Below are 16128 nucleotides of genomic sequence, written 5' to 3' on the forward strand. Positions count from 1 at the left end.
TAAATGAAGAAGGAGATGAACTCGTTAAACTAAGACACAATTACTTTACTTACTACATTCATTCTCATCGTCACAAAAATACTTTTGTTCTTGTTCTTGTTTTTTTTTTTCTTTTATCCCTAGACAGTGATATTAGCATCGGGGAGCAGCAAAAACCAGCCCAACATATCTTCAGAGTAAACCAGATGTTGCAGTCTCATGAAACGCAAGCCGCAGGAACCAGACACTTGGAAATGAAACCCAGCATTTTCTTCTGCACATGCAACAATGTGAATTGTATTTGGAATACACACCAATAAAATATTTATTATAAATGAATAAATAAGTAAAACGCGTGAGATGAGGTGAGGTGAGGTGAGGTAACTAACGCGCTTAGTTGTGCGAAGGAGCTCTGGAGGGATCTTATAGAGATCTTCATCCACAGGTTTCGGGAGTCTAACGTGACGAGGCGGCGGGGAAAGCGGAACGGCGTCGTGTAGATGCATTTCTTTTCTCACCGGCTTCCTTGCCTGTTCCGTCACGTCGCACACTTTCCCTTGCTTTCTCATGTTCACCTTCACACTCTCTTTTTCCTTATCGTTAACCATCACCATAACCTGCGCACACCTCCTCTCCTTGCTCCTCGTCGCCTGCACCATTATCATCCCAATTTTACCCTTGCATTTCTTTGTTTTCATTACCGGCAACAGGTAATGATAAAAAAACATAGTATATAAACAGACATGTGGTTTCACGGTTTCAGGTTTCACGTCGTGTCTCAACCACCGCACTATTAACAACCATGGGTGACCGAGACGCGTATTTATGAACGTGGTACCACAAACATTGCAGAGAAAGAAAATGAAAAAAAAAAACAGCACAAAAAATTCTATTTTACTCTCTATCACCATAGTAAAATGAAATAATAAATGCTTTTAATTAAGGTGAAAACGCAATGGTTGTTGTGGGGGTTGGGTTGGGTTGGGTTGGATTGAATAGAAAAGAGGAAGAAAAGGGGACCTTTTTAACGGCGGAGGGTGGCATGTTCCGAAGAGGTTTCTTAAAATCGACGGCGTAGAGATCGCGATGGGGACGGACGTAAGCATCGCTTTCGCCGGAGGAGGAACTGTAACGAACTAAACCAGCCTGTCTGGCGGTCTCGAAGTACTGGGTGATTGGCAACTCGTTGGCGTAATCCCAGTTTCCGAAGGCAGGTATTTGGCCGCTCCTCTTGCATTCCTGTGAAATAAAATGGATTAATTAAGTGAGTAATTCGGTAATTAGCGGAGATGAATCCATTGGGGATGAAAAGGGAAAGTGAAAAACGGCTTACATCCATTTTTGGGTGGTGAAAAAGGGTGTGGTGGTAGGAAGAAAAGGTGGGGTTGGAGGAGAGGTGGTTTGAACTATAAAGGAATAGTGAGGGCAAAAGGGTTAAAGAAAAGACAGGATCCGTAGGGAGGGGGTTCCCGATGAAACCTCAGACAGGGATATAAATTCTCTGCCCAGAATTTGGAGGAGAGAAAAAGAATCTGAAAAGTGAAAAGAAAGGGAAGCAGAGGCAGAGAGGGTGGGGTTAAGTTAAGATAAAACTTTTTTACTAGCTTTCTTCTCCTTATGATAGAAAAGGGATATAGAAATTAATGCAGTGGGTTGTGAAGAGACAGAAAAGGGGGCCTAGGTAGGGGGTTTGTTCCCTTTAGCAGAGGGAGAATTGGTGGAAAAAAGAAAGAGAAGAGAAGAATGGGTGGTTGAAGGAAAAAGGAAAGAGGGAATTGAATGAGGAATGTGAAGAAGAAGGAGGAGGATGGAGGGAGAGAGGGAAAGGGACTGGTCGGTTGTGATATGGAAGGGTATGTAGCTAGATTTGGGGAATTTAGTAAGCGAGTGAGTGTTGCTGACAAGTAGGTGGGTGTTACTGTTCCCAACTATGACCCATCTCAAAAAGACTTAGAATTTCAAATGCCAATGGCTGCTGAAAAACTGTCACTGTTGACTCTCTTCTCTTCTCTTCTCTTCTGCATCACTTTGCCTTTATAAACCACACCAATGCCTATGGCCCCCCACCTTCTGTCTCTGCGACAAACTCGCTAACAAAGTCCTCTAACTTTTTCTATGCAGAAAGAGATATAAATAAAAGCTAATAGATATTAAATTTATGATTAAATTTTAGTTGCAGCAGAGTGTAGGTCAAGCCACTCTCTGACATAAATATTTGATTTTGATTATAGAGTTAAGAAAAACGAGGAAGATTGGCCAATAGTCAATAGCATAGAGTGTACAAGTCAGCGAAGAAAACGGATGTGGCGAGACAAGGTTTGCAGGAAGAAAGCATAGTCAAACCAAGCACCCATGAGTCAAACACGACACTAGTATTTCTAGACCTTACATCTCACTATTATTAATGCTAAACACATTTTTCTTCTTTATCATTCAAGCCCAGGTTTCATCATTTTTAAAATAGCCGTTACAAAAAATCAATACAATTTCTTCTGTAACCCTTTCCGATTGAATGATAATAAAAAATTACTCTATAGTAGGTGCTTGCATTTTTTGTTAAATTTGAAATTACTTTTCTTAGAATCAAAATGGCTTATGTAAGAAATTGTATCTGTATATATTTTGTAGAACAGATAAAAATAAATATATATGATAATAGTTTTAACGTGATAAATTACAGTAATATAGTTCCAGGTAGAAGTGGCATGAGTTTTTTCTTAGGTTTGTTATTTGTCACATTTGAAGAAAAACAAATCTATTACTATTAATTACATTTTAAAAGTTGTCAATGGTATTTATTGTTATTTTCTAAATTATAATCGCAGTCAATAAAAAAAGAGAAATAATAAACACAAAAATAAGTCAAAGCAATGAATAAAAATAAAAATAAAAATTATTTTCATTGTATATACTAACCCATCTCAAAAATCATAAATAAATATAATTGTAGTGTTTACACAACTTTAACTTATTTTAAATAAAGAAATTGATTACTCTTTTGAATATAAATATTATAATCTTAAATGAGCCATGAAAAAGAGACTAAAAAAAAGATAAACACCGAAGACTATTGTCAAACATTGAGCTGTAACAGAAGAGATATTTGTCAAAGATAGCGGTTTTGAGGTGTGAAGAAGAACAGGGAAGAAGAGTGCAAAACACGGTGTGGGGCTCGTGAAATAAATTATTATCCCAACTTTGACTTTAACCCTATTTGTTTTCAACTTAGAAAATCATTTTACTACTGTTTTAACAGCAAAAAGTGTAAAACCCACGTCTTAATTAATAAACCAAAACTAAATTTTACTTCAAAGTTAAACCTACCACGCACTTCCAATACCAATGCATTTATACCAACCAAACCAATACCCATGGATAAAAATGTCACATTTTTAGACTTTTTCTTAATCCTTTTCAAAAATTTATTACTGTGTTTTCAAAGTTTGGCAATGGCATTGAATTTGAAGTGTTTGAGCATGAAGTGGGTTAGGATTAGGAAGTGGGGGGGGCTGTGTTAGGAGGAAAAGTTTGAAAAAGAGTGAGAAGAGATTGATTAGTAAACAGAAGAAGAAGAAGAAGAGCACATGACATGACATGCCAAAATGTGCTTGTTTCCTTCCATAATACGACACTGATGTCCCCTTCTCTTATCTCATTATTTTTTTCATCCACAACTTATAACTAAACTCACACCAATCAAACAATGGAGTTGCCCCACGTGAGCATCCCTCTATGCATGCGTAATTCATGGAATTGGATGTTTTCACAGTAATGTGCATCGGGCAGTGAAAATTATGGCATTCTCACCTATACCACACTCCCAAAACCAAATTCATTCATTTCAACGTAACATTTGTACCACCCTTTTCAACTGCATCGCACACATCTAATCACGCAAAAAAGGGAAATGCATTATATCTATACACCGACACCCATTTATGTCCACCTCTCACCTTTCTTTCACCGATTCTTTATATGCATTTTTTCAATACATACAAAAGCTTCTAACAATATCTACATGAAACAAAAATCCACATTCTAGTTCAAACAACTTTCATTTTCACTCTTTCACTTTCTATCCTTCCATCCAAACAACACTAATTCATTCTTGTTTCTATACTCTGAAAGTTTGAGGCCTCTACCACATTATCCTATCCAGCTGCTACAGAAACGCAGAGCAACAAGTCCAGATTCTGACAGTGACTGTGTCTAAGTTGGATAGTTTGGAGTTTAGGCCCAAGACAATTTGGGTTGACTATTCCTTTGTGGTCCATGTGTTACGGAGTTCAACCACCCACCATTTCTATAAATTCTTATGTACTCTCAACAATATTTTAACCATTAACTCATAAGCTATGATATTATTTGGATGCCCTTTACTTTTTCCTGAAAAAAATTAACTAGGAGTATAAATGCTTCAAGACTCAGAAACGTACTATACTACCGGAAAAGAAAAGCAAGAACACAAATGTCTCATCAACCGCATCAGAAGTCACTCCAAAGTCTCATTACAGCCAAAAAGGATGCTTGCATTATCAATTTTATAACAGAGAGAACAGAAAAGCAAAGTACAAGAAAAACTATGAGATGGAAAAACTATGTATTAAACTAATTAAAAAGTATGGTTGACATGACATTAAGAATTATAAAAATTAACAAGCTTGAGATTTTAAGGATATAAAACTTAGTGAATGCTTTTTATTTCAATGATTTGAGAAAGAATAAGGGGTTGAGGAGGGAAAAAATTGACGTTGAATACATAAAAGGTGCCAGAGGTACAGCTAATAGCTTCTAAATGGACGTTCAAACGTGTGTAGATCAAACACGAATGAAACTGTATGCAAATACAATAGTCTGCATATATACAACAATGATAATTGTGTTTACATATATTTGAAAAGTAAAGAGAAAATTAAGACGATCAAAAAGATTTTGATGCCAATGTATCTTGAACATGGTTTTCAGACTTATCTTAGTTTCCTTATGGGCAAGGCATTTCCAAAGAGCTTCCCTACTTCTCTGGCTTCCATTTTGAGGCCATTAAGTACCTCCATTTCTTCTTTTGAAAGTCCTTTCAAGAAGTTTTCCTCATCTTCTTGAAATACTTTGAACCCTTCTGCCAACTTCTGAAACAATGTGACTTCCGTTTTCCCCACCTTCTCCACCTCTTCTTCTAACTGTTCAACTTCCCTCACAATGGTCTCCTCTCCTTCCTCTACCTTTTTCTCCAACCTTTCCACCAGGGAAGGCTCTGGTCCACATGTGTTATCTGTCTTGATGAATTTGCTAAAGTCTCTTCCTACATTCTTTGCTGCTCTTTCAAGTTCAGGAACTATAGATTCTGGCAAAACTGCACTTCTTGTGTACACTACAGCACCTCCATAACCATCCCATGCATCGTTTCTGCCTCGGTAGTATACAAATACGTAGTCATCTGGTTTATTCTCAATCTTTGATGACAAAATATACCTGCATATACATGTCATTGCTCGTAAGTTAGTGAAGTTTACAGAAGGCTCCTGAATCCAAATATATTGCAATGTAAAACGAATTAAGGTGTGCGCACATAAAAGGAACAGCAGCATGTTGTATTCTTTTTCTCAACTTGGAAAGTAACATTTACTTCCTTCAAACACTTAAATTTCATTTAAATAGCAAAACATGCAGAGTGTGTGGTAACTACTACTTTTAAAATATTTAGTTTCCCCTATAATATCTTACTCGTGTGGTCTTGGTCTTGATTGATTAGTCCTATCACCCATTTGAATTATTGGACCAAAGCGTTAACATTCATCTTTGAAGTTGAACGAGAGGTATTGGGCGTGCATGCACGACAGACTTTCGTATTTTGAGCTTATATCATTTAATTTAAACTCAAGTGTGATATCCTTTTGGATTCATTGGTGATTGCTACGAGAGGTCTAAAGATTTGGATTCAAACCTCTCCTTCCTTTCTGAATTTGTTTGCAAAAATAATTACGCCTGAACTAAATCTGATTGGTATCGAAATTCAATTCAGAGTTTAGTTTTTACAGGCTAGACTAACAAATTTGTGGTCTAAGTTAACTGGATCATTCTTAAATCAATGGTGTTGCAAATGCAAATTGGTGTTTTCATTCGTTGATCGAATCAGAGGAGATTTTCCACTAGATAATTCAACCATTAACAATAATTGGATACAGAATAATTATAGTGATATGATGAATTCTACCACGTGTGTGAATTACTGAATTTCTTGGGTGGAGCTTTTCATATCACCTAAATTTCTATTCAAATTTTGTTTGCTAAATTTTAATCTACTTACGATGGTCACAACCCCCATTTCTAACTTCCCTAACTTAACTACTAAACTCAATTAATGGAAGAATGACTTAGGCGGTGCCTGAGACTACAAGTTTTGGCTCCAGCACAAAGCTCACGTCAATCTAGATGTAGTTGCCAATAACTAAACATGTCTAGCTATGTAAAAATTAAAGAGTACTTTGAGTATGAAATTACCAGTCATCTTGATAGTGAAGGTACTCGTTGTCATGATTGTAGAGGATCCCAGGATAGGAAGGATCTTGAACAAATTTCTGTTCAGCAGACCTAGTAATAAATCCAGCATCCGGAGTCTGTATTCTCCATGTCAAATTACCCACAAGCTTATTGGATTCTGTGTGGAACTCATGTAATTGGCAGTCAAAGGTATCGAAGGTAGGATTTAAGCCACTAGTGATGAACCATTTGCCACTGAAATCCGCAATGTTGAAGCTATTAACAAGGACATCAGGATTTGGAGCAGGAAATTCTCCCACATCAGATTTCTTAGGTACACATTTCTTCCGTGAGACTGCACACTCATTGAATTCATCAACCACACTGTTTTCAAACAGGTCCCCACATTTAATCTGCGAAAATTAGGAAGAAAAAGAAGCTTCCATGAGCAGGTTTGGGAGAAAAAAAGAATGATGCAGGCATTAGTTTCATGTAAAGCTCAAGACTAACTTGGCATTCAGTCTCATCAGGTCGATTATTGCAAGTTTGAAGACATGCAATATTGGCAGCACAAGATGGGTTTGAAAGACACTTAGCCAGTTCCAACCTGCATATACACAAGAGCATGAAATTGGAGGCCTATTGTATAACTTTCCATCATACAGTTAAGATGACATGTAAGGTATATAATATACGTTATCATGGAAGAAATAGCACAATAGAAAGAGCGATCGCATACCTGCAATCCTTCAATAAGCAAGCACAAGTTTTAAGAGCATCAACAGCATCAGCTGATGGAGTGATCATTAAAATTGATACCAATATGCCAGCTACTCCCATCATGCGTAAATTATTCCAATTCCAATCATTGAGAACAACAAGCATTCTATCAGCAACGAATTTGAATATCTGTTGTTATCAAACAAGGGTTAAGTAAACTCAGAACATGGACATTGGATATAAAGGTGTTATCTTTAGCAACAAAATTTACATTTTCACAAAAGGGGGGAACATGATTGCAACAACAATGAAGTAGGATAAATAATAGATAAAGCAGCAGTTACTTACTCGTGGTATTTGTGTAGTAGTAGCTGGTGAAGAATAATCCAACCCTTGGTTGTGTTTCCCCCCTAAACTACAATAAGGTCTTAACAAGCACAAGCGTGTCGGCTTTCTGGCAGTTGAAAACACTTTGAGCACTACCACACGAGGAGCATATTTAAACTCTCTTGTTCTGTGAAACCTTAAATCCCCTCTAACAGTAAGAGCTGGTTTTACGGATACACCGGGGGTGCTTGTGCCTTCCCCATGGGATAACAACATTGAATGTGCACCCCACGTTGCCATTCATACATACAATACAACAGTATATGTATGTGTATGTCCTCACCTCCAGATTCAATCTGACATACCCAAAAAAAGAGCATAAATCAGCAAGATCAACAGCTTATAGTTTAGAATGCAGAGTAATATTCGTGGCAAAAAATAGTATTTTAAAAACTCTAACACAAAAGGAAAAACATACTGCATACCCAGTAGTTGCCATTAGTCAAGTTCCAAAATTTAGTTAATATATAGTAAAAGTTGTAGTAATTGAGAGCAGAAACAGGATTTATAACGAGCAGAGTGTGAAACATGCCTTGCGGTGTATATGTGGCGAATTGCAGGTACAGTGAAAGAGATAATAGAATAAGAGGACTTAGAAGAGAGAAATGGCGGCGTAGCATAAGAAGAGTTCCGGGGATGGATGAGATGAGATGGATAAGAAGACGATGGTGTTCGTGTGGACTGCAAACATACCCGTCACTGCACTCTGCAACCACACCGCACACGTCCACGCTTCAATTTGCTTCCAATTTTCTTGCAAATGGACTCAATGTTTCAAGTCCAATACCTTCTTTCAAGGCCCACTTCATAATCTTATCACAAAACTATAGTTAAAATCTTCTTTATTATTTTTTTTTCTATTTATAATTGTATATCTTCCAATAAAATATTACTGACAAAACAAGAAATTCCCCGGAATCCTATAAATTTGTCGGAATTAGGGATTTTTTGGTCAAACTATGAAATAAACCTTATCTAGTAGGCAGAAATGTTGATAACAGGGAAGAGACAAACCAAAAATATGATTCCTATCGAATCAAAAGAAAGAACTGAGATGGTAAAATACGAAATGTGGTTGCTTACACACGACGGGGCAATGCATGTAAGATGCTTGCTTAAAAACATTTTCTTTGAATTATTTTAAATTAACTAAAATTTATTAAAAACCATATTTTTTTAACTTTTAATTAATATTAAACAATGTACCGGAAGGAATGTGGTAAAAGATATGTTATTAGAATATTTCGTGGGTGCAAATCACAATACAACAAGAACATAATTAATCCTTCATCAGAAGATCTCAATAATTAATGATGGATAAATCCTTATCTTTAAGATGTATTATCGAACACATTGTGTTCTGTTACTTCTTTAATTACTACAGAAAGCAGAAGTAACAACATAGCATAAGCAGTATTGATTATAAAGTAATTAATTGATTAAAAGTGATGATAGTCGGCTAAGGGTAAGATTAAAATATGTTGTTGATGAAAACAAGGGATATAACCCAAGCTGTAATCTAAAGGCAGTGTGTGAGCGAGAATATCCACATCCATAACGGTGTTCACGAAGAAAACTCACACTATATCTTCTCTATTCTACTTTTAGGTTCATCTGCCATCAACGTTACGCTGCTTCACAATGGGCTAACATATAGTTTCCATACAGAGCAAAAGAGGTTCGGTTTGGACATGAAAACAAAAACCCACTTAGCTCTTCACCTTTTGTTTGCACTTCTATTTCTTGCACCACCATTCCCTCACTCCTCCTCACTCCTATTCTCTGCTGCACTCACTGATCCCCAAGGTCAAATCCTTTTCCCTTCTCTTTTCATTCTTTTCTGCATTCACAAACTTATATATATGTATAAAACAAACAAACATCTATTCAATTAAATAATAACTGCCTTTTAATAATGAAATATCAACTTCAGATATTTAAAATTCACAAAAACATGATGATATAGAATAGTAGAACTGTTTAGATATCCCTCTCATCTTACAATTCTTTACTTTACTTACTTTATATCGTTACTCATATCATCTACTCATCCTAATTGTTACTGAGATGAATTATCGATTCTATACCACTCCTGTTAAATCCTTGTAATAAGATAGAACATCATTTTCAATCTAAACTCTCAAGACAATAAGTTTATAGTTCTTTCTATTTATATATTGTCAATCTTAATAGTTTATTAACAATGTCTGACTTTCGATCTGCATTGAATTCCTAAAGATAATGGTTTTTATAAACTATTGATGATATGTATTTCTTGTTGATTAGATGTTTTTTTTTTTGGTGTTAAGTTAGGCATGTCATATAAATATGTTATCTAGACATACCAGCCAGATATAATAAACTAACACAAAAATTAGATTACACAATTCAAACTAATAGGAGAGTAAGTGCAGAAGTTAAAACATAGATTGGAAGCATGTAGAGCCTACTGATATATCTAGGTAACATGCATGTGCATGTTATTGATCTCTGTCATAAATAGAATAATACAATTACCTTTGTAGTAGAAACTGGTTGGGGCAGATCATATAATAATTTTCCAATCAAGTGATGGATTGAAAATTTGAGTAGCTTCACAAAGTTGTAGGTTGAATTCTGTTTCGGTACAGGTTCATGTGTGCTGAAATTCAACACAAGCCAATATGTGGCAATGGATGAGTGCACCGTAGTGAATGAGCATATTTACATGTGGGGTGAAGACGGGTTCCCGACCACATTGTGCTGTCGAAATGCTCTCACGATTGTGTCGAATGCATTGGCGACACAAGCACTGAGCTCGGGAGGACAAATATTCCTTTCCCAAGATCAATGGCAGCGTTGTTCGCAGTCATTTCACCCGCAACCAGGGTTGTCACTGGATTCATGTGGCTTCGACAACTTGTACCGAGGAAGTTCCATATGCTCCAGTTTCATTTTGCAGGATGTTAGGACCCTGCAACAGTACCAAGACGCATTCGGCAAATGCTCCCACTTCAACCAACCTTTTGGTCCATCTTGTGCAGATTGTACCAGTGGAATATCGAACGTGAGAGATACTTTGTATTCTCAAGTGGACAAACACAACAACGACACTGAAAGAGCCATATGTGGGGTAGCAGCTATTGTTGCTCTTGCAGCTGGCTCACCAAACGATCCTCTCGTCGACAAATTTTTACGATGCTTGCCACCTTCAGCTTCAGGAAACAAGAGTAGTCATCTCATCTCTACCATTTTATTTTTTGAACTTAACATTTTTGTGTAAGTTAGAACAGAACCATGTGAGGGTACTGACAAAAAATGTTTTTGATTCCCCAGAAGGATCTCTGTGGAAAGCCTTGCTGAGTGTGCCAGTAGTTGTGATTGTGATATTGATTGTGGTTATTATGGTGAAATGTTTGTCGAAGAAGAAGGGTCGTAAACCGGTTGACTTGCAAGAGATCACTGCATGGTCTGGATTGTACTGGTTCTGCAAAGGGGAAATTGAGAATGCCATGAATTATGGTGGTCGAAAGATAAGCCTTGGAAGAGGAAGTGCAGGGCAGGTATATAGAGGCGTTCTACCCAGTGGTCAAATCGTGGCCATCAAGCATTTAACAAAGAGTAACACCTCTGAGTCCTTCACTCGTGAAATTGAAGGCCTTTCTAGGCTTCGCCATCCAAACTTGGTTTGCCTCTTTGGCTGCTGCATTGAAGGGGATGAGAGATATTTAGTCTATGAGTTTTGTGCAAACGGGAATCTTGCTCAACATCTCTTACGTAATGTCCTCTCCCTTAAAATGGAACAACTAGACCAAATGTTTTATCTAAATCTGTGATTCCCTTAAAATGTTTTATATATGTGTGTGTTGTTCAGGAAGAGATAGTCACTTGACCTGGGAAACAAGAGTGAGAATTTTGAGAGATTGTTCGTTTGCACTCAAGTACCTCCACCATCATATAGAAGGCTGTGTTGTCCATAGAGATATAAAGGTATGAAAATTTGGATATGTTGTATATTGCACTTGAAAACAAGAAGCAAATATATGTACTATAATAGTAATGCCTCTCACTGGTTTTAATTTTATAGCTTACGAACATTCTTTTGACTGAGAAATACCAAGCGAAACTGTCAGATTTTGGACTGTCAAAGGTGATGGGAGTCAAAGAGAGCAAGGTTTTTACCGATGTACGAGGAACCATTGGGTACATGGATCCAGAATACATGAGTAATGCGAAGCTAACGTGTGCCAGTGATGTATACAGTTTTGGTATTGTTGCTTTGCAAATATTGTCTGGACAGAAAGTCATAGAGTTGGATCTTGATGCCAGAGACCAGCTCACAAGGAAGGTACTTGAAAATATGTTCATTATCATATTTACGTGTAATTCAATGAGATAATTTGAAATTTGTTTTGTAGGCAAGAGATGTGAGTATGGGTAAGCGTCCATTGTCTGATTTTGAAGACCCACGGTTAAAAGGAAAGGTTGATAAAGCAGACTTTGAAGCCATCCTACAAATTGCAGTGTTGTGTGTTGCCAAATCAAGCAAAGGTCGACCAACCATTGAGGTTGTTTTTGATGAATTGGACAAGGTCTGCATGGACACAGAAACCAAGATGGTAAATATATATTTGTTAACTTACTTTACTCCTAATCTCACACAAACCCTTTTGTGCTAGTCCAAGGTTTGTGTTTTATCAAATTTACAATAGTTTTTTTGGTTGATGCAGAAGGCAAAGAAGGATGAGAGTTCATCATCAAACTCCACCCCCAGCTCCAAATCCTCCAAATCAGCTCCTCTTTGACGTAAAGGGTATTGTGTTGTGTTGTTGTTCTATTCGTTTGTGAGATGAAACATGAAAATGTAGTGTAAATGGAAATTAGAAAATGAAGACATATTACAAGTGATACTGTTTTCAGCATATTACGATGGTACAAAATTGGGATCTGTTTCAATCACAGTGTGTTCTGCTGAACTACTGGTCCAACAAAATGATTCATGTGGTGGGAAGAGAATCAAATCTATTGTGCAATCATCCAGATCTTAGATATATAAAACGTGTTATTTATAGACTTATAGTAATAGCAATTCAAATCCACAACTCTTTTTTTCTTTTGGCTCAATGTATATTTGGATATTTAATAATGAAAGGAACAAAATGGAATAAACATAAATAAGATTGAATTGGATAATCTGTATGACATTCTTGGTGTGTATTAATATCAATTGTTGATGTATTTACATATATAAACTTATGAAATTAGAATACGCAAGTGTTAAGGGAAACACAAGTGTTAGAAGTAAAAAAAATCAGGGTATGAAAGTTTAAAACTATTTTATAACTGTAATTTTTTAATTGAAAAAAAAGATTGTTGTACTACTTTCTCTTCACTCATATTCCATTATCATGTGAGATGTAGAGATTTCAACTTTAAGTAAGAAAATGTTGTATTTATCATGGCAATGTGTATCAAGTTGTTTTCAAGAATGGTTGATAAATATATGTGAACCTTGAAAAGATGACATTTTGACCCATGATCTAACATTCTTCTCATGTGTTACCAAAAAGTGTATATTGAATCCACCAAATTTCAAGGGATGGATATCCACATCACAACGCAATATTTGATTCTCACATGACAGAAGGAAACTCAGTAGAATTGCCAAAATGATTACATAATAAAAACAAAGATCACTATTTCCAATAATGTCAACAATCTTCTATAGAAATTCACAGTTATTGTCTGTCTTTGTTCACGAACTAAAGGTAGATACAAAAGAGAAAAAAATCCAAAACCTACTAAGAAATAAGTATATAAGTGTGTAAATATTTGAGGTGTTATATGGTTGTTCGAGATTTTTTGAAAATAGCGGATACCAGATATCGTTATCTTACTTATTTCACTCGACCATACATACTAATGTATAAACAAACATTGACAGAAGTGTACAAAGCATGATATGATGCCGAATTAAGTTGTGATTGCAACCATGCACGCAAGGATAATCGATTTTTATCGTGAATGAACATTTCACTCTTGTTTTTGATAATCTAAATGCATTCATGCATGCATGCTGCTCCTTTCCTTGGACCTTATGCTGCTGCTGCTGCTGCCATTGTCTGAGTGAACAATCTCACTACTAATTTTTGGCCGATTGAAATGTTCCCTTTTGATCCTCTGCTTCCGCTACGGTCAATAACATCGCCACCATCCCACTGCTACTTCAATTGGATCAACCACTTTTCTTCTTCCTCTTTTGCTTTCTGCTCCTCTCATTTAACCAACATTTCTCTTTCCTACTTTTCCTACTGCTTTTGCGGCCGATTCAGACGCCTCCATCATCTAAACATGAATTGCTGCTGCTGCTCTTGCGGCTAGATTTGGAGCAGACTCTCTTTACTGGCTTCAAGACTGTAATCATGTTGGTTTTCATTCTCATAATAATCATACTCACACATTCTGAGTTCTCTTCACTCTCTTGTTATTTTTCACTAACCTGTTTTTTAGCAGATCCACTGTCATCGCTGTCTCCACCGGAGTAGCTACTGTTGTCGGCACCACCCTCTGTATTGGCAGTGGAAAGAAAACTCAGAGCAGTTACAACATCACTCATCAAAGGACGCGCCGCTGCTTCCTCCTGCAAGCACATCGCTGCTATTGCAACAACTTGGTTCAAATCCTTTTCTGGGAAATCATTATTCAAATTTGGATCTGCCATATCTGGATATCTCTTTGGATCCCTAAATATGGGTTGTGCCTGCTCAACATTTTCATACAACAACATATTTTTAAAAGGACAAAACTTTGATACATTACCTCGTATAACATTTCTGTTGTTCATCAATCACAATCAAATCAAACCTTAATTATTGTATTTTTTATTGAAAAACAAAACTAAACTACGAAGAAATGTGTATGAAAACGTGTCTTGTCTTTTTACCACATTTGTTTACTGTTTGGTGGAATTCCTGTAGGAACTATAACTCATTAATGATGTAACGAGAAACACAGTAATATTTTTTCCCAACAATCATAAATTAGAGAGGTTTTATAGGTATACCCATGAAACTAGGTTTTGCTCATCGTGTGATCTTGTGGTGTCAACCGCGCGCCGTCCGGTAATGAGCTCTAGCAAGACAACTCCAAAACTGTAGACATCTGATTTCAATGTGAGGTTACCTGTTCTTACGTACTCAGGAGCACTGTAACCATAAGTGCCCATAACTCTTGTGGGTACAATGTTCGCTTTATCGTTGCCAGCAAGTTTGGCCAATCCATAATCTGATAGTTTTGCACTGAAATCATCACCTAGCAAGATGTTTGCAGATTTCAAGTCTCGGAATATAATTGAAGGGTTGGCCTTGTCGTGCAAGTACCACAATCCTTTCGCAGCATGTGATGCTATTTTCATTCTGCTGTACCAATCTAATGGAGGTTCATCTGGTTTCCTCTCTGTTATAGAACCAAACACATGTTTTATTTTGGTTTTACAAGGTAGCATTTGACCAAAACTAAGTCAATAAGCACAACAATTGTGTATCAAAGAAACAAGACAAAGATTATATATGTAATGTTGAGATGGAATTAACATACCAAGAAGACGGGCTTCTAAAGAGCCACCTGGCATGAACTCATACACCAGAAGACGTTGATCTCCATCAGCACAATAACCAGTGAGTTTGACGAGGTTTTCATGGTTCAAGAGGCTTAACATCAAAACCTCAACCAGAAATTCCTTACTTCCTTGCACCCCATTTCGGTCAAGTTGCTTCACTGCTACCACCTGGGTTGGGAAACAAAACACAAAATGTGAAATTGAATTTAATTGCTTTTTAAGCACTAAAAATTGAAGGACTTGTGATACGACCTGCCCGGTTGCAGGAATTGTTCCCTTGTAAACTCTGCCAAAGCAACCTTCACCCATCAAACATTCTTGTCGGAAATTCTTCGTCGCGATGGCTAGTTCACGGAACGTGAAATTTTGTGCTTGAATATTTGTAGTGTCAACGTTGTTTGGATCATCTGCCTTTGGTTTTCTTACGTCTACATTTCACCCCAGAGTTTGGTTTTCAATGTTGATTAAACGAATGACATTAAAGGAAGTAATTAAGTAAATTGATCTTACCCGGAGGTTTTGTTGCTATAACGTTTTCTGGTTGTGTGGTCGGTTGCTGCTCCCTCTTGCTATTGCATTTCTTAGTCTTTGAAAAACACGGAAAACAATTCATTCTTGTAAATCTGTGGAAGCAAAAAAACAAAAGGTGAAAGTAGGATTGTGGGTTGGTATATATATATATAGTGTATGTGCAGGTTTTGGTTCCTAAAGAATATTTTCATTCAATCGATGCAAAGGTGAAAATGAAAGCCTCCATGAACTCTGGTTGAATTGAGCAATGGACGGAGGTTCCCCCAAGTGAGATTGAAGGACCCCGCATAAAGGGAGCAGAGGCTATAAATTAAAATGAAAGGGAAACAAACAGCAGAAGGTGAAAGGAGGAAGAGTTAGGCATGCATGTATGAGAGGAATAGCAAAATCATGACGTTTCCTCAGAAGACTCGGAGAGAAAAATGGGGAATTTTGGG

At 36.8% G+C, this 16128-nt stretch overlaps 4 protein-coding genes across 7 annotated transcripts; 1 reads left to right on the top strand and 3 right to left on the bottom strand.

The window, feature by feature from the left end:
- On the bottom strand, positions 1-1896 carry LOC114186658 (ubiquitin hydrolase). The gene is made up of 4 exons (XM_028074629.2): positions 1313-1896; positions 1000-1218; positions 369-629; positions 1-253 (listed from the first exon to the last, which is right to left on the bottom strand). The coding sequence occupies exons 1-4, from the start codon at positions 1316-1318 to the stop codon at positions 197-199; spliced, it is 543 nt and encodes a 180-aa protein (XP_027930430.2). The 5' UTR covers positions 1319-1896; the 3' UTR covers positions 1-196.
- A 2812-nt stretch (positions 1897-4708) lies between these two features.
- NPQ1 (non-photochemical quenching 1) lies at positions 4709-8353 on the bottom strand. Of its 2 annotated transcripts, none has more exons than XM_028074757.2 (6): positions 8096-8353; positions 7525-7859; positions 7196-7365; positions 6967-7063; positions 6478-6869; positions 4709-5448 (listed from the first exon to the last, which is right to left on the bottom strand). In XM_028074757.2, exons 2-6 carry the CDS (start codon positions 7801-7803, stop codon positions 4947-4949), a joined length of 1440 nt encoding a protein of 479 aa, XP_027930558.2. In that variant the 5' UTR covers positions 7804-7859; positions 8096-8353; the 3' UTR covers positions 4709-4946. The 2 variants fall into 2 exon arrangements, with proteins under 2 accessions (XP_027930558.2, XP_027930559.2); XM_028074758.2 differs by lacking the exon at positions 8096-8353 and adding an exon at positions 7989-8007.
- Positions 8354-9081: 728 nt separating this feature from the next.
- On the top strand, positions 9082-12498 carry LOC114187606 (putative receptor-like protein kinase At5g18500). Its single transcript, XM_028075895.2, has 7 exons — positions 9082-9369; positions 10194-10772; positions 10879-11319; positions 11417-11532; positions 11630-11890; positions 11961-12161; positions 12273-12498. The coding sequence occupies exons 1-7, from the start codon at positions 9255-9257 to the stop codon at positions 12345-12347; spliced, it is 1788 nt and encodes a 595-aa protein (XP_027931696.2). The 5' UTR covers positions 9082-9254; the 3' UTR covers positions 12348-12498.
- A 590-nt stretch (positions 12499-13088) lies between these two features.
- On the bottom strand, positions 13089-16128 carry LOC114187656 (putative serine/threonine-protein kinase PBL26). 3 transcript variants are annotated; one of them, XM_028075964.2, is made up of 6 exons: positions 15671-16128; positions 15413-15588; positions 15139-15328; positions 14606-14997; positions 14042-14302; positions 13089-13944 (listed from the first exon to the last, which is right to left on the bottom strand). In XM_028075964.2, the coding sequence occupies exons 1-6, from the start codon at positions 15771-15773 to the stop codon at positions 13942-13944; spliced, it is 1125 nt and encodes a 374-aa protein (XP_027931765.2). In that variant the 5' UTR covers positions 15774-16128; the 3' UTR covers positions 13089-13941. The 3 variants fall into 3 exon arrangements, with proteins under 3 accessions (XP_027931765.2, XP_027931764.2, XP_085530430.1); XM_028075963.2 differs by having other exon boundaries at positions 13089-13956; positions 15671-16125; XM_085674304.1 differs by lacking the exon at positions 13089-13944 and having other exon boundaries at positions 14027-14302.

This window comes from Vigna unguiculata, chromosome 6 (assembly GCF_037176805.1).
Source record: "Vigna unguiculata cultivar grain cowpea cultivar isolate G323 ecotype 2 chromosome 6, ASM3717680v1, whole genome shotgun sequence".
Classification (NCBI taxonomy): Eukaryota; Viridiplantae; Streptophyta; class Magnoliopsida; order Fabales; family Fabaceae; genus Vigna; species Vigna unguiculata.

Coding starts and splice junctions, on each gene's coding strand:
- LOC114186658 (XM_028074629.2), bottom strand. Junction 630..999: donor CACCCTCCGCCGTTAAAAAG/GTCCCCTTTTCT, acceptor ATAATGGTGCAG/GCGACGAGGAGCAAGGAGAG. Junction 254..368: donor TCCTTCGCACAACTAAGCGC/GTTAGTTACCTC, acceptor TTGCATGTGCAG/AAGAAAATGCTGGGTTTCAT.
- LOC114187606 (XM_028075895.2), top strand. CDS start 9,255: ATGAAAACAAAAACCCACTTAGCTCTTCACCTTTTGTTTGCACTTCTA. Junction 10,773..10,878: donor TTCAGCTTCAGGAAACAAGA/GTAGTCATCTCA, acceptor TTGATTCCCCAG/AAGGATCTCTGTGGAAAGCC. Junction 11,533..11,629: donor TTGTCCATAGAGATATAAAG/GTATGAAAATTT, acceptor TTAATTTTATAG/CTTACGAACATTCTTTTGAC.
- NPQ1 (XM_028074757.2), bottom strand. CDS start 7,803: ATGGCAACGTGGGGTGCACATTCAATGTTGTTATCCCATGGGGAAGGC. Junction 7,366..7,524: donor CTACTACACAAATACCACGA/GTAAGTAACTGC, acceptor TGATAACAACAG/ATATTCAAATTCGTTGCTGA. Junction 6,870..6,966: donor CTGATGAGACTGAATGCCAA/GTTAGTCTTGAG, acceptor TAATTTTCGCAG/ATTAAATGTGGGGACCTGTT.
- LOC114187656 (XM_085674304.1), bottom strand. CDS start 15,773: ATGAATTGTTTTCCGTGTTTTTCAAAGACTAAGAAATGCAATAGCAAG. Junction 14,998..15,138: donor TTTAGAAGCCCGTCTTCTTG/GTATGTTAATTC, acceptor GTTCTATAACAG/AGAGGAAACCAGATGAACCT. Junction 14,303..14,605: donor AGCAAAACCTAGTTTCATGG/GTATACCTATAA, acceptor AATGTTGAGCAG/GCACAACCCATATTTAGGGA.